Source organism: Aquila chrysaetos, chromosome 17, assembly GCF_900496995.4.
Source record: "Aquila chrysaetos chrysaetos chromosome 17, bAquChr1.4, whole genome shotgun sequence".
NCBI classification, from domain to species: Eukaryota; Metazoa; Chordata; class Aves; order Accipitriformes; family Accipitridae; genus Aquila; species Aquila chrysaetos.
Genome location: NC_044020.1, coordinates 570,104 through 592,896, shown reverse-complemented (window position 1 = coordinate 592,896; position 22,793 = coordinate 570,104). Strand labels below are relative to the sequence as shown.

Here is a 22,793-nt window from a genome sequence, read left to right as displayed (position 1 = left end):
GCCCGTACCTCCCTGCCAGGACCTGCGCGGCCCCTCCCCGCGGCGCCCCCGCCCGCGCGCCGGAGGCCTGAAAGGGGCCGCGTGACGCCATCGGGGTGCGACTTCATCTTTGTCAGTGAACAAAATGGCGCCGTACTGCGTCCTGGCGGCTCGGCTGCGGGTGAGCGAGGCGGCGGCGGGCGGCGGGCCGGGGAAACGGGCGGCGGCGGCGGCGGCGGGGCGGGAGCTGCGGCGGGGCGAGGACCGTTACCCGCCCGGCGGGCGGGCGGCCGCAGCCTCCGGTCCGGGCCGTCCCGGGCCGTCCCCGCCTCCGCGTGTAGGTCAGCGTGTCCCCGGCGCGGCCTAGCGCCCCGTTTCCATGGTGATGGCGGGGAGGGCCGCGGCGGCAGCGCGGCCGCCTCCCGGGGCCCGGGGCAGGGTGTCTGCCGCCGCCGGGCCCGGCCGGCCCTCAAGGTGAGCGCAAGGTGAACGGGGAGGCGCCCCCCCCCCCCCCCCCCCCCCCCCGGCCCCGGCCGGAGCTCGCCTCGCTGGGCCGGGCTCGCTGTCAAACCGCGGGCCCGGCGGGGCGGTGAACCGCAGGGCAGGGGCCCCAGGGGGAAATAAAAGGCCTTTCCTGGGGACGTGCTTCTTTCGTCCTCTCGTCTTCGGTTTCTTGTCCTTCTCAGCGCACAGCAGCACAAGGTGACCGACTCCTCGTTGTGTAAGCGAGTGCAAAGGCTGTCTTTTGGTGACTTTACTTCGAAAATCCCGCTTTTTAATGTGACGGGAGGCCTCTGGGTGAAAAAGATGCTAGGGTCTCTATGTAAATGGGACCTCGGAAGGCTGAAAAAGCAGCCAGGACAGGCACACAAACCGCCCTTTTATTTCCAAGGCAGCGATAGCGATTCTTGTAGTCTTGTCTATCGTGACCTCTAAAAATCACATCTGCCTGTAATATGAGCTCGCCAGAGATTTGCTCACTCTAGACGTTATTGTCTTTAACCTGTCCTCTGTAATAAAGATTTCATGAGCCTTTAAAGCCTGGAAGGCAAATGTTGGGATGCAATTCTCTTTTTTTTTAGGGCTGCTAACAGGGATGAGGAAGCCTGTGCTCCCCTTAATAAAGCATGTGATGAAGTCAGGCAATTTAACTTCTCAGTTTGCCATTTGTGACCTTGGCCAACATGTTCCGTTTTCTTAGGGAGCCAAAGTGAGAACTTGGCTTCTAGTATTCAGACAGTACTTTGTGAAGCTCAATTCATGTTTTGTATTACTTCCCTACCTTAGAGGTAGGTATTTTAGTAAAGTATAGCTTTTTTAATTTAAGCAAAAGTTACAGCATAGCACCATTTCAGTTAACTTTGTATATTCATTCTTAATTATTAAACAGTTTTTAATTTGTACTTTGAACAGAAATGACTACTCATAAAATGAAGGCAAATGCCTTATTAGGATAATGAATTGGTTCTCGTTTTGTGGTGTGTCATTGCATGAGAACAAGCAGCTGTTTGCTAAAATTTGTATAATGTAAAACAAAGGCTGTGCTAGCACAGTGAATATGGGGAATTTAGTATTCTAGGAGGCTGTCTTCTATTAGTAGGCTCAGGATACATGTTTTCTTTCTTCTCTCAAGGACTAAATCTGTGATGGTAATCAAACATGCTTCTAGGTGATCTCTTTAGGAGGCAAACAATTTTTGCCCATGCGTAGCAGCCTAGAGTTTAATGAATATGAGAATCACCTTGCCAATCACTGTGACAGTGCCAGCATTGACCATGGCACATGTTATTAATGTTGGTTCTACTCACCTCCCGACCTAGAACTGTTTTGGAATTGGAACTGCATAGGAAGCTTACCTCTGAGGGAAGTAAATTGGAATTAGCCTGGTTTGGCCTGACTGTCCTATTTAAAGTACAATTCTTCTAATAGCCTCGAATAGTCAAGATCTTTTTCCTGCCTATCTGAGAGATATGCTTTTAGTAGCATCCTGTTTCTCAAGCCACGTTGGCTGAGGATTGACTGAAAGAGTAGTACTATAAGACTCTAAACCATCTGAAGTATCAGGGGTTTATTGAAGGCCTGGTAGGTAAGTACTGAAATTATGTATGGGAATCTTTGTGTATGCTGGCAAAAAGCAGTGCTGGCTAGAGCTAAACTGATCTTCAGAACCCTAATTTTGGTTGCTCTTTGGAGGTGGGTCTAGAAAATTAGACGGCATTTACAATTTGATTATACCACACTGCTTTTTTTAGGCTGAATCGTGGTGAATGTTGGAAAGTTGGCCAGTGTTCTTGCATCAGGGAGGATGAGGAAAGATGGTATTTTGGGTTTCAGCTAGGATTTCTAGGACTGATTTCCCAGATAGGAGTGCATGTAACACAGTTGCTACTCTTTTGAACATAAGCTTTTGCTTACTGGACTTGTCTACCATATCTGCTGCCAAAATGTGAGTTAGTTTCTGAATTCAGATTCCCCTTGCATCTGGACCATTCACTGTAGTGAGCTAAATGCAAGACAGCTAGCTTTTCAAGATGAGCTTTTAAAATCTGTAGAGGTAAGTGTTGGCTTCCTTACAGAGATTTCAAAAAATAAGGACCCATTTACTAGGCTGGCTTTTTTGTGTCTTTTAAGGAAGCTTTTCACCTGCCAACATACTGATAGACTTAGGAGCCCTGTAACGATTACTGCCATTTCTTTTACTGAAATCTGAATAAGGACAGTCAGGTGCTGGGGTAATAAATTCAATGCTAGATGAGAGGAGATCACTTGGCAGCTGTTTGCTGGGTGGTTGGTCTGGACATGAATATTTCCCAGATAAAAGGGAAAATGTGTAGATTGCTGGCTGCCTACTTCCCTTGGCTGTGGGTCTCCAGGCACCTCTCAGTACTCAGTAAAAAAACTGCCACAGAAGCCCCCCACACCACCTACTATTTCAGGGAAGAGTGGGGGGAATGAAGCGGGAAACTGTTAGGCTTGTGGCTTTTCCTTAATCTTGTAGTTCTGCCATGCTGTTTCTGAGGATGCAGTGGAAGAAGGACAGGCACGGAGAATCGACAAGTGTGATGAGTGATATGTTGTAGATTCTTTATGAGGAGAGATCAGGCTTTTGAACCAAGCAGTGTACGCTGTTGCTCATTGGTGGTGGTGGATCCTTAGGCTTGCTGTGCGCCCACATGAGAACAATCATGTGGAATCAAATTAATTTCTAACAGAGCAGAGATGTGGGATGAGATTTAGATCCCAGTAAAATGAAGGTAGCACTTTTTTAATAGGTGCCTTTTAAAAGTCTTATGTAGACAAAAATTATTTTCTAGTCTTCTGAAACAGATTGGCCCAGGTGGTTATTTTTCCCAGTCTTACTGGCCATCACTGAAACGGACCTTCAGTTTTCCAGCCTTCTCTTGCCAGTCTCCATGTCCAGACAGGATCCTTCACCTCAGACATGCTCCCTTCCCACTTCTGGTAGCCTGAAGTTGTGGTCAAGCAGGAGTCAACTACTTTATATTGCTACTTCTGTGATTATGATTTGAATAAATACTACATTTCATCGAGCCATTTCATGAAGTAACAAGATACATAGACATGTATGTTCAAACGGAAAAGATTTTGTCTGAATTTTATCTGGAAAGTTTCTTTGTACCTCTCTTTGAAGAGCCCTGCCTCAGATTTTTATAATAATCAGCTTTGGTCCCAGGCAAGACTAGAATGCTATGAAGCTTCTGCCATTACCTTAATGTGCAAATCCATTCTTCTGTATGCTGAATTACAGTGAAATTTAGCTTTCAGTTTACTGGGTGACAAGGAGTAACACTGCTAATCAGTTGTGTTGCAGGGTTAGTTGCGGGGGTGGGGGGTGGGAAGAAGGAATTACTACATTAAACCAAAATACCATTCCTGGTCTGGGGAAGAGATTATTTTTCCATGAACATTGATGAAATCCCTCAATGTTTTTTCCAGCCACTCCAGCAGCTGGAGACTTTCACAAGATAATGGATATCTTGTGAAATAAAGACATTTCCACAGCACTAATTGTGCTGGATAAATGCTTAATTAAAAACAAAAAAGGGGGGACCAGAACAAAACAAACACAGAAGTTATGTGGCTACTAGGTAAAGAGCAGCTTATGTATGTTAAACAATGAGAGGCTGGGTGGTGTTTGGTTTGTTTTGGGTTGGTTTTTTTTGTTTTTTTGCTGGTGGAAGAAGTCTCAACTCTGACACCTGTGATACATTCTGGAAGTTCTAAGCTTAAAGTGCAGCACAGTGAAATTTGATGACTTGGTTTCATTTGCACTCCTGGAGGAGCAGTGCCCTCTCTTGTACCCCCATGTTCACTTACTTCAGATATTTAACAGAAGCGGTGAGCAGCTGCTGTAGGTCTGTATTGCTCCTATCAAAAGCTGCATAACTAATAGCTGAGGATTGTTTGGTAAAAAAGCAAACTACACCCTTATTGCTAGTGTGCTGGCTATTATGATCTCGTCTAGATTTCCTGAACTTTTTATTGTGTAAGATACTAACAAATGTTATCAAAAGGACAATAAAGCAAGAGATTTGGATAAAAATTGGTGATGTCTCATTGATCATGATTATTTCAGGCGATGTTTTCAGTGCTGGTAACAAGAAGACTGGAAAAATATTCACAAGGAAAAACTAAAAATCATTGAACAGATCTAAAGAATTGACTAGCATTTTTGACAGTGCAAAAACAGTGGTAGGTACTGTGATTGTGTTCTGTGTGAGGAATATTTGCTGATTTACAATCATACATACAAAAGGGATATTTAGTGCAATAATGCTATGTTTATTAACCTGTACTTATCAAAACTTTGTAACGCTGAAGTAGAGGATGAATACAAAAAACAGGATTAAGATTAAAGTGTAATACTGGAGGAGGAAGAACTCTGAACTCTTGTCTTCAGTCTGTTTCCAGACTTCCAGTGCTGATGAGTGAGACTTTCAAAGGATGTAAGAAGTGCATGTGCCAAATCCTTGGAAGTTTTTATGGAGGTTGCCCTCTGACTCAGTTTGCAAAGCTGCGTGAGAGCCTTTTAACACTGGGCACTGACCTGTCTCTTTCAGGTCAGGTGCTGTAAAGGTGCTCACCATAGCCTGCCCTTCTTCTGTGTTCCAGGGAACTGTCTCACTGTGGAGGCTGCCAAGCAAAATTTGGGCTTTTTTTTCTGTGGCATTTTCTTCTGATGTGTTCAGTTCGCAGTATCTGTCTTGCTGTTAACTCACCTGTAGGGCATGTGCGAGGCTTTTCTTAGGGGAAAGGTGAGGATGCCTTTGTGAGATTGAAGATAAATAGCACGTGGATCTGTGCAGCCAGGTTGGTGAAGCTGATGCGTTTGTTCCACATCTTGCCTCTCTCCTGCTCTGCGTTACATCGTAGACCAGGCATGTACATCGAAGTCACTCTAGCTCGCGTTGAAATACGGCTCATCTTATGTGGAAATGTAATAAGCTTTGTAATGGTATGCAGGGACCCTGCATAGGGAACTTGGTATGTGATGGTGGAACAGACAGGTATCTACTCAGTCCCATACTGTGTCACCTGCAAGTCCTTCAATATAAACTCAATACCAGTGAGCAAATACAAACCTAGGGTTAGCTTGCTCTGGAAACTGTGTAGGTTCTTCTCTACCATGGCTGTAGTATGCCAGGAGTATAGCAAACTGATGTTTGCTTCGGAATTAGTTCAGCATTGCCTGAAAGCAGATTTCTCACTGAAAGTGTAAGGCACCTGGTGCTATAAATAGAAATGTAAAATAATTTGGTAGATGCTACCTGTTCTGGGTAACCTGCTGTCTCACTGTTTAACATAATACACAGTATTGTATTATCAAAAGTTCACTGGGTGCCTTTAAAAACCTTTGCAATTTTTCTATTCCTCAGCCTGTACAATCCCAGGAATAACAACTGAAAAACAATTGGTTTATTGGTATGCTATAGGAACTCACTCTGCAAGGTTCCGATGCTAATACTCTTCTTTTTCCAGCATGCCTTGAATAGTGGGATACGACGCTACCATGTTGCTCCTGTCCTGTGCCAGCGGGCCAAGGTGGCCATGAGCCACTTTGAGCCTAATGAACACATAAATTATGAAAAGCTGGAAAAGAACATCAACATTGTCCGTAAGAGGTAAGAGTGGAGGAGGGAAGGGGGGGCTCAATATGCAGAATTTAGCTCTGCATTGATGGGAGAGGAGGAAAAAAAATGTCATGGGGCCCTGGCATAGGGTGTATTTACTGGGGAGAGCAGCTTTGAGCAGTGGCAGCTGCAGATGTAGTGAAGCATGAGACGTAGTGTCTCCACATAGTGGTGGGGCACTGTGGGAAGGGTTGAAGGTTACGGTGAAGCACTGTGACATGCAGAGAACCAGGCCAGTGCAGAGGAGGTGCTAGAAAGGGCTCTGTCCTCTTTGTTTAATGCCCACCTTGAGGAGCCTTCATATTGGCCCTTGCTCCTTTCTGGGGAAGCAGCGTGAGGGCAGTGGTCATTATAGGCTAATGCTCCTTTGCACTGTGTTTCGACAGTGAATGTTCTCCTGTGTTCCACTGTAGGCGTTAGGCATGGGAAGGAAGGCTAGGAATTCGTAGCATATGTAAACACAGTGACCTTAATCTGCTGATAGGCTTGTGTGCCTGCTTAGTTGTCATTCCTGCTCCACTTACCTTGGCAGTGGTTTGTATGACATGTCCTTCAGTCTTTGCGTCCTTTGTTAAATGCGGTAGCTCTCATTTCAAGTCATTGTGTCTACTTAGTTACTTCTCAGAAGATCTCACCGCTGACATAAATGGGTTCCTCAACTGATACACCTGCAGGATGAAAGGTCTGAGGTTGTAGAACTCCACTTAGTTGTACTTGCTTGCTGTGGGATCTGGTATTTGTGAATTGAGTCTGACCTCTGTCTCACCTCCACATTTGCTGTCCGGAGGTATGACTGAAGAAATGAGCAGAGTCAGTGTTTGTTTTACTGTATAGGAAGATTATAAAAGAAAGCATAAAGTGACATCAATCCATATACTTTTGAACTTTCTGGACTGAGCCCTTGTTTTAGCTGACTGCCAGTTGATATTTTAGTGCTGTAAGAAGAGCATGCAGGTTTCTGTGTGTTCATAGGTCTTAAAAGTCTGAGTGATATAGGGAAGTGTTCTGTTACATGCTTAAAAAGGCAAATGTTGAGGTACTACACAAGATGGAGATACTAAAATTCTTCTCCCCAGGCTTGACCGTCCCCTGACCTTGTCTGAGAAGATTGTATATGGACACCTGGATGACCCAGCAAAACAGGAGATTGAGCGGGGCAAGACCTATCTGCGCTTACGGCCAGACCGCGTGGCCATGCAGGATGCCACTGCTCAGATGGCAATGCTACAGTTCATCAGCAGCGGACTGCCAAAAGTGGCTGTGCCTTCCACCATCCACTGTGATCACCTCATCGAAGCCCAGTTAGGTGGTGAAAAGGACCTTCGAAGAGCCAAGGTCACTACTGCAGAGACTTAAATTCTGTCTGTTTGAAAGCCTCTTTCCAGTTGAAGGAAGAGATTTTATTATTTTTTTTCCCCAGAAGGACAGCCATGAATCAGATAGGGTAACAGATTGCCTGTGGTGGTCAGCTCTGTAGAGAGCTGTCAGATGCTGTAGAGAGAGGTCAGATGCAGCAAAGAAACAGAGTAAACACGTCTTTGGGAGTTTTTCAGCTGAGAGTGATCTGTTACATGGTTTAAAGGACCATAAATGTAGGAAAAGCTAGTCTTAATCTGTTAATGATGGAAGCCCAGGTCATATATGTGTTCTGGAGAGTGAGAAGCTATTTCAGCTAAGGGAAGAGGAATAATCTATTTTGAAGGGAAAGAAAGGAAGACAGATTACTCTAGAGAGTTATGCTGTTTATGCCGCAGTATGGCAGCATGAAAAACTTCCTGAACATGTGTCTGCATTGCGCTGGTGTATCGTGTGAGGGGGGAGCAAATAACTACTTTTGTTTCCCAAACCATTTGGTAGTGATTAGCTGAAGAACACTAACTGAAGCATGTGCAGCTTTCAGGGCTAGTGAGGGCAGGTATAAATGTGTACAGAAGCATGGAGAATGTTGGGTTTTATTTGGGAATTTCAACGTGGTGTTTGTCCAACTGCTGATCCACTGCCTTTTTTAAATTTCCCGCTCACTGTTTTACTGCTTATTCCTCTCTAGGGGCTTCTGTTAAATAGAGACACAGTCACCTCTGTCCTGCATACCACAATGCATCTGCCAAGGAAGAACATGCTCTTAGCATAGCAGGGAGGTGGGGGAAATCTTGTTACTCCAAGTGGACCTAGCCTAAGTCCACTGTCCGAGCCAGGAGGAATTGTGCCTTGGATGTTGATATCAGAATTTAAAAACAGTAAACAGTTTGTGGGGGCTCAGCTGCATTTTAAGATTTTAGTCCATATCTATTCTCAGAAACTCCTGATGTTGAAGTAACTGCTTCTGGCTTCCTCCTTTAGGCCACACTAAAGCAACTTATACCACTCAGGAGTGAATTTGGGAGTTCTTGCTCTGCTTGTCTCAGTCACAAGTTGTGCAATTAAGAATTTGGGAGTTACTAAATAAGACAGTTTCTTTTCTTCCCTTCACCTTCTGTTTTCCCCTTCCCCCTATTCCTGCATTTGTTCTCTGTAGTGCAGTTATATTTGCTGCAGCCCTGAGCTGAGTCAAGTCCCTCCTTTGCCATCCACTCTGAGCAGAGCAAGTAAAGGTCCTGCCTTCTTCTGACTGGGTTCTGCTGCTGCCAGTTGGCACACAATGAATGCTGGCAGGCCAGAGGGTGGTTTGGATCTGCTCCTGGCACATCAGCATGCTTTATTGGGGGAAGGATGCACAAACAGAGTGAAGTGACTGGACTCCCAGTGGAAAACGGGGCTTAAAGAACTGCTGCTGCCTCATGGGAAACTTCAGCAAATGTATGCTGAGACAAGTCTTCCATTATCTCCAGTTTCCCCTTTCTCTTTATTCTGAAGCCTAGCTGTATGAGAACGGTCTTTAAGAAACTCTCTCCTCCTAGTGCTTATCTTATCTACTCTGCCACTCCTCTGCCAAGAACTATCAGGACATAATAGTGTCATACTTCCTTGGCAACTGTGGTTATTCTCACAAGCAGTTTTCACGGTGTGACCTCCACCAATAATTGTGCGGCAAGAAAGGCAGCATTGTGCGAGTCTTAAACAGGGGACTTGGTAGAATGAGAAATGACACCCACCAACTCCCCTGGCAGCGAGCAACTTCCAGTTCCATTTCTTAATCAGTAAAAATAAAGCCAAAATGCTTATCTAAGGGGTTTGAAATGTCTGCAAAGCATCTGTAAAGCAAAAGGAACAGCTGGTAGAGAAGAAAGGAGGGGCTAGAAGAAGAGAGGAAAACAGGTTAAAAAAAAAAAAACCAACCCTGAGAATACAAGAAATGAGCAGAGCATTTTTAAATGCCTTATTGGCAGGGTTTTCCTTTAATTGTGCTATTTCCCTTGTGCTGTTTGGAATTGGAAACTAAAAAAGATGCTTTAGTAGAGCTACAAGTTGGATGAAATTAAATGACCTGTTACAACTGACTGGCAAACAGTCTTGATCCCTTTTTGTTTTAAGAGTGATGTGCACCTCCCCCTAGCTGCTACAAAACTGTGGAGCAAACTACAGACAGGCATGGGAGGGAAGGGAATGTGTTTGAATGAGCTCTTGATGTATGGAAGAACAAAATGTGTTACTAATGCTGTGCGTTTCCTTGTGTGAATAGGACATAAACCAGGAGGTGTACAACTTTCTAGCAACGGCTGGTGCCAAGTATGGAGTGGGGTTCTGGAAACCTGGGTCGGGAATCATTCACCAGGTAAAGTGTGTATGTGTGTTTGCACTCTTTGAACATGGCAGTGGCTCTTTTACCTTATGGTGAAGAGAGAGCTCAAGTGCAAACCACTGGAGAATTTCACCAGCTTAGGGCAACAACTGGCTTTCCTTGAGGCGGGTGAGGTTTCTTGCTTGCTCTCTCTCAGTTATCTTGACAACAGTGGTTTTTCTTAAAGGTTATTTTGGTCAAACTGTAACCTGATGCATGATTAGGTAGTGCCAAGAGCATGCCACGTGAATCACAGAAGCTTGAAATATCTTTAACTGCTTGTGGGCTGGCTTCTCTTGCTATGATTGGGACAGTAAGGTGATGCCATGAAGCTGGCTACATAGGGCTAATGTGAATTGCTTTTGGTGGTAAGGAAAGCTGCTTTGGGAACATACTTTTTTTTAGGGTTGTTTTATATGTGTTTGGTTCCATAAAAAACAGGAGAGTATATAAGGACACCAAACAGAGCAGCTTGCTTTAAGTAAGTACTCAAGAATGGCAACACATAATGAGTTGCTATGTGAACTGAATAAAATGCAAAACAGTTTCCAACAGTTTCCAAGTATGAGATTCCCTTGTTATAGCACTTGCACCTTAAAAGAATATGACTGTCCCAAGATAACTTGGCACTTAATGAGGCTTTTTGTTCTTTAAAACCACCACCTGTGGCAGGATTTCTCTAACTTGCTCTTGGTTGATTTGCTTTGTGGGTCCAGTAGAGATCTTTCATTGTTCCTCTGGGTGGCAGGCAGTAAAAATTGAAGTGCAACATGAAGCAAAAGGAGCGGAGAGGAGAATGGATGACTGGTAAGCATCCTGTCAGGAGGGAATATGTGACCAGTGCGGTCAAGAGCTCTCTGCTATGTTTTCTTAGCTACAAAATGAATTACTAAGGTTACTTTAACTTGGTGTGTCACAACAGAGAAAGGAAATAGAACAGGTGAACTCTCCAAAAGGTTATGGGAACACCTCAGGTCATTTGTGCTCAGAAACCACTCATAACATCTGTCACATGGCAACATAGCTCAGTGCCGGGGTTACCAGCTTTCCTGGGGCTGACTTTCTCCAGCTGGAGAAAATTGGTTGTGTTGTATAGCTTCAGAGTCCAACTCTGGCAAAATGGGGCCTTGAGAGTGACCTTTCTTGCACAAGTATATTAATGTGAGCTACAAGCAGATACAGCTGGAAGTACTGGAGGCAAAACCTTGGGTCTTCTCGATAAAGGACCACCTTAGTTCTTTCCACACTGTTCTGTAATGCATGTGCTGTGAGTTCTGTGCTTCCCAGGAAGGCGGTCCATAATGTTGGTATGGCACATATGCAGTGAGAAGTTCATTGGCTTGGGTTCTCTACTGTTTTGCTGCCAGAGAAGACTCATCATTTTTCATTAAAGAACTGTTTTGTGGCTTTGGTAGTAGTTGAAGAGTCTTGTGTGGAATCAGTAGCAGCAGTAAGTGAAGGGCAGCCTCTTGGTGTATTTGTGAGGGATTCTTCTATGTGATTAGGTTTTGGCTAACAGCATGGGTTGGAGGAGCCTGCTGGTATTCTACTGCTACAGGAGCATAGAGACTATGAAAGGTCTTGCTAGCATTGGATAGGTGAACTGACTTGCTCAGCAGTTGATTAAGGGTGTGGAGACTAAGGAACAGACTCATGAACCCTAACAAAGGTGGCAGCTTAGCAAAAGCCTAAACTGGAAGGAAAGAGTCTTCCAGTGAGAAAATGGAGATCACTTTCTAAGGAGCAAGGATCCTGGGGCTGAGACTGGTACCTCGTTCTATCATTACATCCTGCACAAGGAGTTTGAAACAGAAGTGAATTTCCAATCCAAACCAAACTCAATTACTTTCTTGCTACTGAAATCTGCAAATACAAACTGATCTAAATTCTTGTTCTTGTCTTCTTTCTTGCTGTCTTCCCCCTCTTTTCCCAACAAACAAGCAAGCAAACAATCCATTTTTATTTTCAGATTATTCTGGAGAACTACTCCTACCCTGGGGTTATGCTGATTGGCACAGATTCGCACACCCCCAACGGAGGTGGCTTGGGAGGAATCTGCATTGGTGTGGGTGGAGCCGATGCTGTAGATGTCATGGCAGGAATCCCCTGGGAACTCAAATGCCCAAAGGTAGGAGCAAAAGGAGTACTAATCCTCGGTTGTGAAGAGTGAGATATAAGTTATGTAAGAAACGTTTACTTTCAGGCACTACTTATATAAGGCACTATATATCATTACAGTCTTGTTTGTAATTGCACACTGGCTTAAACAGCTCCTCTATGATGTATTGGTAGCTTTGAGTTTCCATTTCCAGCTTTTTTTATTCAGGGACTGATAGTGATAGATGACTATTGATCTCCCTTCAGTTGTCCCTGTCAGTGGTGTCAGCCCTTCTGCACATGTTCTGATACTTCAGGATTTTCTCCTTTTTGGTACTATGACCACCTAGGTTCTTTGGAAAAATTCTGAGGAGTTGTTTTGGCTGCTGAAAGGAAATGGTGTCAGTTTTTGTTTTTGTTTTTTTTTTTTTTTTTTTTTTTTTTTTTTTCCCATTAATGTTGCTCAGGTTATTGGTGTAAAACTGACTGGCAAGCTTTCAGGCTGGAGTTCTCCTAAAGATGTGATCCTGAAAGTGGCTGGCATCCTCACTGTCAAGGGTGGAACAGGAGCCATCATCGAATACCATGGGCCTGGTGTGGATTCAATCTCTTGCACTGGTAAGACAACACTGATCTCTTATCTGAGTGGATTGTTGTTGGAGCTGGGTGTTGAGTTGTCTGTGGAGGCTGGGAAGGGAATTGGGCAAGAAGTACTGAATGTTCTCCTTTAGCCTGGCTGGGTGATAAGTACATGGCAAACTGGGAGAGTGGGTGAGAGTACTCAAGATAGCACTCCCTCTTGGTGAAAAAGTGACCTCTCCGTTAAATCTTCTTGTGACTTTGAGAACACTGAGTGGTTAATTGTGAAGAATCCTGTAAGATGGTGTGTCAGGATAAGAGTAAGGGTGGAGGTATTCTGGCATATGCTTAAAGGGTGAAGATGTCAGAGAGAAAGGATGACATTTTCATTTCAGCCTAAAATAGGCTGTGGATAGAGGAAAGAAACAGGCTGAAGGGGGTATATGGGTGACAGCTGCTAAAGAAAAAGCTTTTTAGAAAAGCAGGGCAGAGGGGAGACCAGAAGGCAGCAGCAGTTTCTAACATGCAGTCTTACATTAGCTAATTGTGGGGGTCCTGGGTGCTGAATTTGAACGAGCAAAAATGGCAGTTGTCTGTAATGATGCTAGTTAGGACCAAATTACAAGAAGTGTCCTTTCCTTTGGCTTGAATTGCAGCCTTCAAGCTGGGCTTCTCTCCATTTGCATGGCTTGGCTGCAACTTGGAATATTGGGTTTTACAAACTGAGAGCAATTTGGGATTTTTCTTCTGTGAAATCAGAGGAACTTGACCTGTGATATCTGCTTCTAGCTTGCTAAATGTAAAACAGCAGCTTCTACAGCTTCATTGCTGTGTCCTTGAAAGGCATGGGTGATCCCAGTGCCACAAGCAAATGTGGTTTTGTTTTATATTGTGTTCCATCACTGGAAGCTTTTTATTCAACCCATTGAATTTCTCACAAATTTCTGGCTCTTACAGTAAAGATAAATGAGATGCTAGGGATGGACAGGATGCTCATTGCAGGTAGCAGAGACACTGATTACTGCTGTAAATATATTTGGTGCTCAGTGCAGACAGGGGGTTCCCTGTCATCCCTTCCAGTATCTGCAAGAATCAATGCAGCTTTCAGCTCCTTCCTTGCAGAAAAGTCTGGTTGCAGGCACGGTATCGATCAGAAAAGTTAGGGGCTGAGCCAGCCATTGTGTAGTCAGTGTGTCTGCTCTGCTGTGGAATTTGGTTTCAGTGGCTAATGCCCTGATCTCTCTTGGTTTTGCTGTCTTTCCTGTGGACTGACTTTTGAAGAATTGAATGGCCTTGGACTTTCTCATTGACCCTGTGGTCTCTTCTCCCACTCCTTCTCTAGGAATGGCAACAATCTGTAACATGGGGGCTGAAATCGGAGCTACAACATCGATCTTCCCTTACAATGCACGGATGAAGAAGTACTTGGGCAAGACTGGGCGAGCTGGTAAGGGTTTGGGGGTTGAAGTGGGTAGAAGTGTGGGTTCAACTGAAGGCGTATTCTGGGAGCAGCATCCTCCTACAATGGTGTCTGATGCGGCTCCTGACCTTGCATGGTCCTGTAGGTCATCTGATACAAGTGGGGAGTCCGTAGATGAAGTGGCTGGGGAAGTATATGGTGGACCCCCTGTGTTTAGTTCTTCCAGGCTTCTTCTTTTCCCTCATATTTGCTGCACTTTTCAGATCTCTCTTCTTGCTTATTCCAGACATAGCTGCACTGGCAGATGAATTCCAGCAACACTTGGTACCGGATTCTGGTTGTCAGTATGACCAGGTGATAGAAATCAACCTCAGTGAGGTAAGGCTTCCTTCCTGCTTGCCATCTTGGATGTTGTGATGTGACTCTGCTTTGTGTGAATGAGGACCAAGCTGGGGGTTTGATGTGACATCCCTGGTGCTGTGCTAGAACATATAAAAAACACTCGGGTCTGCTTCACTGACAGCTCCTGCTCTGGTGTTCATGTAGAAGAATCCTGTTTAAACATCTTCCAGATAGAGCTATGAAAGGAATTGATTTGCTGCTGTGTTTGGGGTTTTTTTTTCTTGGCTACTGAAATTTCTGACTTTGTCACTGTTTCTTAAAGCTGAAACCGCATATCAATGGACCTTTCACACCAGACCTGGCGCACCCTGTGTCAGATATTGGTGCTGTGGCAGAAAAGGAGGGCTGGCCTGTTGATATCAGAGTTGGTGGGTAGCATTTGCTCTTTCCTCTGCCTTCATCCTTGTGACATAAATGTTGCTGTCTTGGGATAAGCAGTTGGTCACATAGCTTGGGATCCAATCCTTTAATTACTGCTGTATGTCCTTTGATTTTGCTGAAGTGTCATCTCTTCATGGCCATATGAATTTGCTGGGAAGAGTAGTGACCACTGGGGCCAGGTGTGTGGGATGAGATCTGGGATAGTTGGAGTGATTTTAATCTCAAGAGGCAGACAAGTTTTTTTTCCTTCTTGGAAACTTTTGAATGATTGGGCTGCCAGGAATGTTACCTGTTAAAGAGCACCTTTGTTAAAAGTCTGTTGCGTGGATTTGTCTGTTGCAAAGATCTGTCAGGAGCATGACTGTCAGTCCTCCCAGCAGTTGGCTGTTGAGCTCTCGGGACATTAAGTAAAGTTAGTACTTGGTGTCCTAAAGAGCAGGCTTGGATATTTATATACTCACTTGTGGGATGGTAACCTGTTGGCTGGCTTCTCAAGCGTTGCTCACTGGGGGAATAAAAAGAATGCAGATATGTTGTAAAGGCCACATTCCAGGTGGGAAATGTATTATTCAATAGTGTTACAAGTAGGATCAAGAGCAGCTGTAACTGAAAGAATTTATTTTTTTGCTGTCAGGATGGTACAGTATGTCCTCATGTGGCCTTCATACTGTAATAAAGGATGCTTTCTTTTCATCATTTCCTCCATTTCTTGCCATCTTGATTTGAAGCCTTTTCTGTCTTTGCGGAACAATACCTCTCTGTAGCGATTTGCTTAACCAAAGTGCAAGTAGGTGACACTCAGATCTTATAAAAAAACCCCAAAAACAGACTAGTGACCAGGTAGTGTGATCTAACTGTGCAACCTCCAAAGCTGGACAAGGGATTGCTTGTGACCACAGTATATTGCTGGGAGGCTTGGCGGTGTTAGTACCTGAAACCATTTCAGATTCCTTGTCAGCAGAGAAGGTGGTTGTCCCTTGTTTTTTCTGGTGAGAGATGGGTCAAGGAGAAGCTTCCTAGAACTAGGGCTGCAGTAACCACTTCCCTGTTTCTGTCAAATGCCACAGGCTTGATTGGCAGCTGCACCAACTCCAGCTACGAGGACATGGGACGCTCTGCAGCAGTGGCAAAACAGGCACTAGCACATGGATTGAAGTGCAAATCTAAGTTCACAATCACACCAGGCTCAGAGCAGATCCGTGCCACCATTGAAAGAGACGGTTATGTGAGTATGGCTGCTCTTTACACTTCCAAACAGTGTTAAACTCTCTTCCAGACAATACTCAGGAGTCCAAAGGTGACTAATAGAAAACTCTTAAACTTTGTCTTCACTTATCACTAGAGGTGCAATTGCTGAGGTGGTAGCCAGCCTTGTGTTAGTGTGCCTGTGGGTCCTGCTGTCACCTTGACAGTGTTTTGACCTGCTACCTTTACTGCCTGGGTGTATAAGAATGGGATTGGAACTGGACAGAGCTGAGACAGTTACTGGGAACCAGGGTCCTGCGGAGATGAAAGTATGCATAGCAAGGGATGGCTCACCCTCCTGGGATTCTGTGGATGGCCATGACTGACGAAGGGCTAGTATCCACCTGCAATCCAGTTTTCTCCTTTAAGAACCATTTAGGTGAGCAAGCCCTTTGTCAGAAGGTGGTTCCTATTTTAGACTAAACTTACAGCAAAACTCTGATTTAAAAGGAATGTTTCTGTAGAGGAACCATGGCCTGCTTTCTCCCCTTTTCTGTGCAGAAAATGATGTTTTAATTAGTTCTAATATTTAGTAAACGTTAGATGCTGTCACAGCATGGGGACCAAGTCTTTACATGTGGATATGTCCAGCCAATGCTTAATGCCTCCTCCAACAAAGTCCACAGTCATACCTTTCCTTAATACCTGCCCACTTAATTGAATCGTTCGCTGAACAGACTGAGCAGGCACACACACTTGCCTGCGCCGTTGCCAATTCTCTCCTTACATGGACAGGAGGCGTGTAGGATATTAATCAGACCAGACACTGCCCTGCAGTCAAATATCTGCGAGTAGCTGGATCGCTCAATTTGAAGCAGGTAGAGAATGGGAACATCATGGCAAGTCATCCTGTGTTCTACCTCAGTGTTAACTTATAACTTTACTGGGATCGAACCCCATGTATTTATAAAAGTGACTCAAAACTTGCAAGTGAAACAAGGAGGAGAATTTTCTCAGGCTTGGTGCTTTCTGTTAGAAGACAGGTGTCCTCTTCCCCTGAAAGAGCAACCCCAGAAACGTATTCCAGCCTTTCTACTAGTAACAAAGTTGTTCTCTGCCCCCAGGCACAAATCCTGCGAGATGTTGGAGGGCTGGTTCTGGCCAACGCTTGTGGGCCATGCATTGGCCAGTGGGACAGGTAAAGTGAAAGATGGACCTCACTCTAGCTTTGTATCTTTTAGCTCCTGAAGTGCTCTGTGAAGCAAAATTTGATTGTAAATATAATACACTGGGAATTAAAAATAAATGCTTAAAACCCCATTGGCCATAGCTGTCTGATATGCACTGGAGGAGAAGGAATGAAAGGCTGCAGATTTATATTAAGCTTCAGGTGAAAGAAGCTGCAGAATGGCCACAAGTGTGGCCACACCTGGAGACTTACAGTAGGCAAAAAATGGGGAGAGTGATTTCTTATCTGTGAGAGAGTGGACTGGTGTTTGTATGGTCCTTTTAAAATAAGAAAAGTGATTTGGTCCAACTTCAATCATTGGAGTGGCAGGGAGGAAAAGTCCGCATAGGAAGGAGGGGTGGGAGACATATTCTCATGTGGCTTTGTCATTGCTAATGGTGGGGTGTCCAAAGGCAATGTACTTAGATGATTATTGTTTAGACAGTTCAACAGTGTGCAACACAAGCTATGAAAACTACTTCAGGAATCAGTGTCTGACTTGGTTTTGTACTGTTCTTGCTTTTGAGTCTGTGCCTAAGGGAGGAAAACATGTCCAGGCACCAATGCATGTTTCCAAAAGATAGTGATGGCTACCAAAACCAAGCTGGGGGATTTTAGCAGCGAGACATCTAGAAGCAATATTATTCCTTTTGGATTCAATGAGCACGTTTGTTTCTTTCACAGGAAGGACATCAAGAAAGGAGAGAAAAACACAATAGTTACGTCCTACAACCGGAATTTCACAGGTCGCAATGATGCCAATCCAGAGACTCATGCATTTGTGACCTCTCCGGAGGTAAGAAACAGCCAAACGGGGGCTGTGGAATAGTTCAGGGTGTCTTGGGAGCTAATTTCTCTGCCTGCAGAAGAGACCCAGTGTAGCTTGGTTTGTAGCTTGGCTGCTGGCTTTGACTTAGGCGTAGGATTTTCAAATTAAGAGATGGGGGGTAGAATATGCCTTTAAATTTGTCACCTTTTTTTTTTCTTTCAGATTGTCACAGCCCTGTCCATTGCTGGCACTCTAAAATTTAACCCTGAAACAGATTATTTGACAGGAGCAGATGGGAAAAAGTTTAAACTAGAAGCACCTGATGCAGATGAGCTGCCCAAGCTGGTAACTGCTCGGTCTGGAGATGGAGGGAGGGAAGGCCTGTCACTAGTAGTGTTTTATATGTATATGGGAACTTTCATGCACTGACCTCTTCCTTAGCGTTAGAGCTAGAATGGGTGCAGTTGCCTGTATTGGCTTGTTCTGTTCATGTGCTGTTCGGGGTGGCTGAGGCTGATGATTTTCCTTTCTTCTTTGGAAGGAGTTTGACCCAGGCCAGGACACGTATCAGTACCCTCCCAAGGATGGCAGTGGGCAGCATGTGGACGTGAGCCCCACCAGCCAGCGCCTCCAGCTGCTTGAGCCCTTTGATAAGTGGGATGGCAAGGATCTAGAAGACATGCTGATCCTCATCAAGGTCAGGAGTGAAATGGGGGAACACCAGCTGCGACAGGACTGCTCGAACAGGGGTTTGCATGTCAATTGCTAGAAGCTTCAGATATGCCTTTGAGCTATCTGTGATTCCCTCCCCTGCAACCACATTGTTACAGAAAGTGAAGCAAGTGTCTTCTAGCTGTTTCCTTCTGATACTTCTTTCTATTACAACTAAGAGACTTTTCTCCTTTGGGCTAGTGGTTAGCTAATACCATGAAAAATGAAGCTTGTTATACCATGTAATACAATCCTACCCACACCATGCAGTTTGCAGAATTCATCCCAGTTACAGCCTGCAGTGGAAGAGTGGATGGTTCTTTAATTAGCATCTCTAATGCCTGACTGGTCTGAGATGCATTTTGTCTAAAATGAGGTCGTTAGGAGCTTCTCATCCATCAGTATGTGTGTTCCCATTTTATAAAAAGAGAAATTACTTGACAATAGTTAAACATTGCATTTCGGTCTCTTAATGAAGACGTGGGTTTCTGCTCACTGCCTGTGGTAACAGGATGAAAACTTCAGTTAATATTGATGGGTTCTGAAATGCAGTCGCTTAGGACATGACCTTCAGGAACATTGCTGATTCTCAGTGGCAGAGAGTTGCAGGTACTCCCAAGGGCCATACTGAGCTGTGCTTGAGTTTTTGACATAGGCAATTCCTTTGCAAGCACTTTGGGACTTCCTGATTGGAAGAAAGGCCATTATCTCTGGTTGGGGACTCTATTCTTACAAGCTGAGAAGGTTTACATGCAGATTGGAAAGTTAGAGGAAACACTTGGCATCTTGCTGAACTCCCCCAGCAGGGAGGCTGAGCTGTAGCAGGAAGAGCTTAATTGCTTTTTGTACCTGAAGAACCTGCTGCTAAGGGAAGTGAGGACATGGCAGGAGGTGTCATGGCTAAGTTCATTTTTGTAATTTACTCTTTGGAACAGGGATGTTCTTCCTGCCCAACGCATGCAGAATGACCATTGTGCTCTGCCTTAGAGTGTGTTGATTCTGTAACAGATGCAATTGTATTGGGTTCGTGCCCTTAAAAAGAGATGTGAGGATCCTTCAGAATAAAAAGTGTTGAGGAGGGGTCAAGTCACTGATCCATCTAAGACATTCTTCTCTTCTACTGCCCTTCAGGTAAAAGGGAAATGCACCACTGACCACATTTCTGCAGCTGGACCATGGCTCAAATTCCGTGGCCATCTGGACAACATCTCTAACAACCTGCTCATTGGTGCCATCAACATTGAAAACGGCAAAGCCAACTCTGTGAGGAATGCATTAACCCAGGAGTTTGGGCCAGTCCCAGACACAGCCCGTTACTACAAGGTGAGACTTTCCCCTGACACATCTATTTTAAGAGGATGTTTACACTTTGGGCAGTCTGTGCCTAGACTGAGGATCTCACCCTCCTGCTCTCAAGTAACAGCAGCTGGGAATTCACTCAGTGTTGAGGCTTTTTCTTGGGACTTCCTCTGATGATGGCAGTTCCTATAGGAGATTCTCTCCTTGCCTGCTATGGGGAAGATGGAGAAGGATCTTGTGACCCAGAGGGAACCAGAAATCGTAGATGAAAGGGGAAGAACTCCTTTAGGCACTGCACACCTTACAAGGCACGGGTGTCATCAGACTGCAATAAAATCTCACCTCCTGGAGGGTTTCACCTGTGACTAGTCTAATGTTTAAATAAATTCTAATCTTGTCCCCTTCATTCTTTAAAACTTGGCTTAGAACCTCAGGAAATGTCCTTTCACCCTCTGGACAGCTTGGCAGTGGTCTCAGATTGGTTCTTCTAGCAGACAGAGGTTAAAGTTTTGTGGTATCACTTCCAGAAGTAGAGCAGGGATCATGGCTGGTGTGAACACTGCTCTGGCACAGGACCATGGAAGGAGAGGTGGCAGCAAGGATTTGCTCTGGGTCTTAAGGGTAATCCTCCTCAGCCCTCATTAGCAAAGGATGGCAGTGCCTAACTGCCATGAAGAACTTAATTCCTTTCTATCCTTCCTCAGAACCAAGGGGAGCCTTCTGGGAGAAGGTAGCATAGCACAACAATGTCAGCAGTGTAGGACTGAAATTAGATGTGTGGGTGGACATTTATTGTTAATTCCTCACTTGAGTGACTGCAGAAATGTAAATCTGTTTCTTTTGTCACAGAAAATGGGTGTCAAATGGGCAGTTATTGGGGATGAAAACTACGGTGAGGGATCAAGCCGGGAGCACGCAGCATTGGAGCCACGTCACTTGGGGGGCAGGGTCATCATCACCAAGAGTTTTGCCAGGATCCACGGTGAGTCCTGCTTCCCCTGTGAAGTGTGTAAACAGGATATATTTGGTTGGGTGGCAGCGGTGTTCACCTTGCCTATGGGCATGAACCCTATCTGCTGACAGATCACAAGGTCCCTCTTGTCAGGAATCCTGTTGCGTATCTAGTTAGATATGCCACAAACAGTGGGTATGCTGATTTTTCTACAAAGATAGGAATTGTTGCTGCAGTACTACTCATGAGAAGCACTAGGCAGCCAGAAGGTAATCCTGATCCCCTGCAGTGTGTCGTTACAAGCATGCTTGGTGGTTTGCTCTCCACAGAAACCAATCTGAAGAAGCAAGGTTTACTGCCTCTCACTTTTGCTGATCCAGCAGACTATAACAAGATTCATCCTGTGGACAAGCTAAGCATTGTGGGGCTGGCAGACTTTGCACCTGGAAAGGTAACTGGGTCTGGGTGTCTTGTCATCGCACTGCGGGGGCAGGGATGTGCCACTGATGGGGAACGGCGTTGCGCTGTGTGCTTGGGGCCTGGAGCAGCACAGGCACTGATGGGCAGCACGGTCTGCCAGCCAGATGAGACACTTTGCACCAGTGGTCTGGGGGGTGAGAGCGCAAGCCAGAATCAGGTTGTGTTATTCTGAGCGGTTATGAGAAACCCTCATACAATATTCTGAATTCCTGGACTTGTTGCCTTAAGCACGAGTGCTCCCTAGAAGGAACTGCATCCACACTTCTCTGTTACGACCCCCCTGAGCTATCATTCTTCATTTTCAACCCTTTAAAAACATGTAGGAGTTGTCCTGTGAGAAGAGCTTCAATTAACTTGCTTCCTTGAAAGAGAAGGGGGGGGAATAAAAACTGTTGTCTTCCTTTAGCCTCTGAAATGCATCATCAAGCATCCCAATGGGAGCCAAGAAACAATCATGCTGAACCACACCTTCAACGAGTCACAGATTGAGTGGTTTCAAGCTGGCAGTGCCCTGAACAGAATGAAGGAGCTGCAGCAAAAATCAAGCTAAGTACGCACAATGCCCCCAGCACACTGGACTCGATTCAGCTTTGGCATTTTCATGAAAGTGCAATTCCATGCCTCCTGTTGGAATAAATGTCTGATCAAATGTAACCATAGCTTCCTTTTTGTTATGGTACTTCCTCTTCACTGACACTATGAAAAGGGAGTGCAGCTAGGCTTACTTTTGTCTTTTAAATGCCCCAGCTCCCTTTTTCTATTTTGGCTCAATTTCAGTTGTCCCACAGTTATTTATATTTGGAAATAACCAGCTAAGGTGGGTTTGTCTGCTCAGTTGGTTGTTTTCTGTCCATTCACTTTAGCCATCAGTAAAGAAATAAAATGAAAATAAAGAATGTGACCATTTCTTCTGCCTTGTGGTGTTATATTCATAATCCTGCTCTTCAGCCCCTGCTTCCCCTGTCACGGGGAGGGGGAAAAAGAACTTCTTGGAGATGCAAGATGGTACCTGCCCCGTTCTTACTCTGCAAATCCTTGCTGTGCACAAAAACACAGGGTAAAAAAAGAGCCCCTCACAGCTGTCTTGCACTGTTTATCCCTTGACACTAACCTACTGCAGGCTGTGCTCATGGCTGTCACTGCCTTTCCAACTACATTCCTGCCCTGGGCAACAGTGCCACTACTGCAGCAATGACAAATTTGCAAGGAACAAGTGATTTATATGCTTTCCCAGCATTGTGCAGTAAACTTGTTTCCTCAAGCACAGCTTGCTTTCTTCACAATGGGAGACTGAGGTTGAGGAGTATCTTGTTAGCACAGTGTGTAGAGCCATACAGCTACCACCTCGTGGCACTCCTGGGAGCTCTGACCCTCTGAAGCAGGAGCTGAGCACAACAGCAGTACCAGGAGGTACCTGGGCTGTTTCCTCCCCACCAGAACA

The 22,793-nt window shown here is 45.0% G+C and overlaps 1 protein-coding gene across 1 annotated transcript; it reads left to right on the top strand.

Moving 5' to 3' along the window:
• The first annotated feature begins 29 nt into the window (after positions 1-29).
• On the top strand, positions 30-22,259 carry ACO2 (aconitase 2). Its single transcript, XM_030041118.2, has 18 exons — positions 30-160; positions 5,980-6,122; positions 7,208-7,466; positions 9,751-9,843; positions 11,819-11,977; positions 12,414-12,564; positions 13,868-13,972; positions 14,232-14,323; positions 14,610-14,715; positions 15,796-15,953; positions 17,038-17,111; positions 17,826-17,937; positions 18,133-18,255; positions 18,452-18,607; positions 19,753-19,944; positions 20,770-20,902; positions 21,202-21,323; positions 21,759-22,259. Exons 1-18 carry the CDS (start codon positions 125-127, stop codon positions 21,900-21,902), a joined length of 2,358 nt encoding a protein of 785 aa, XP_029896978.1. The 5' UTR covers positions 30-124; the 3' UTR covers positions 21,903-22,259.
• The last annotated feature ends 534 nt before the right edge of the window (positions 22,260-22,793 follow it).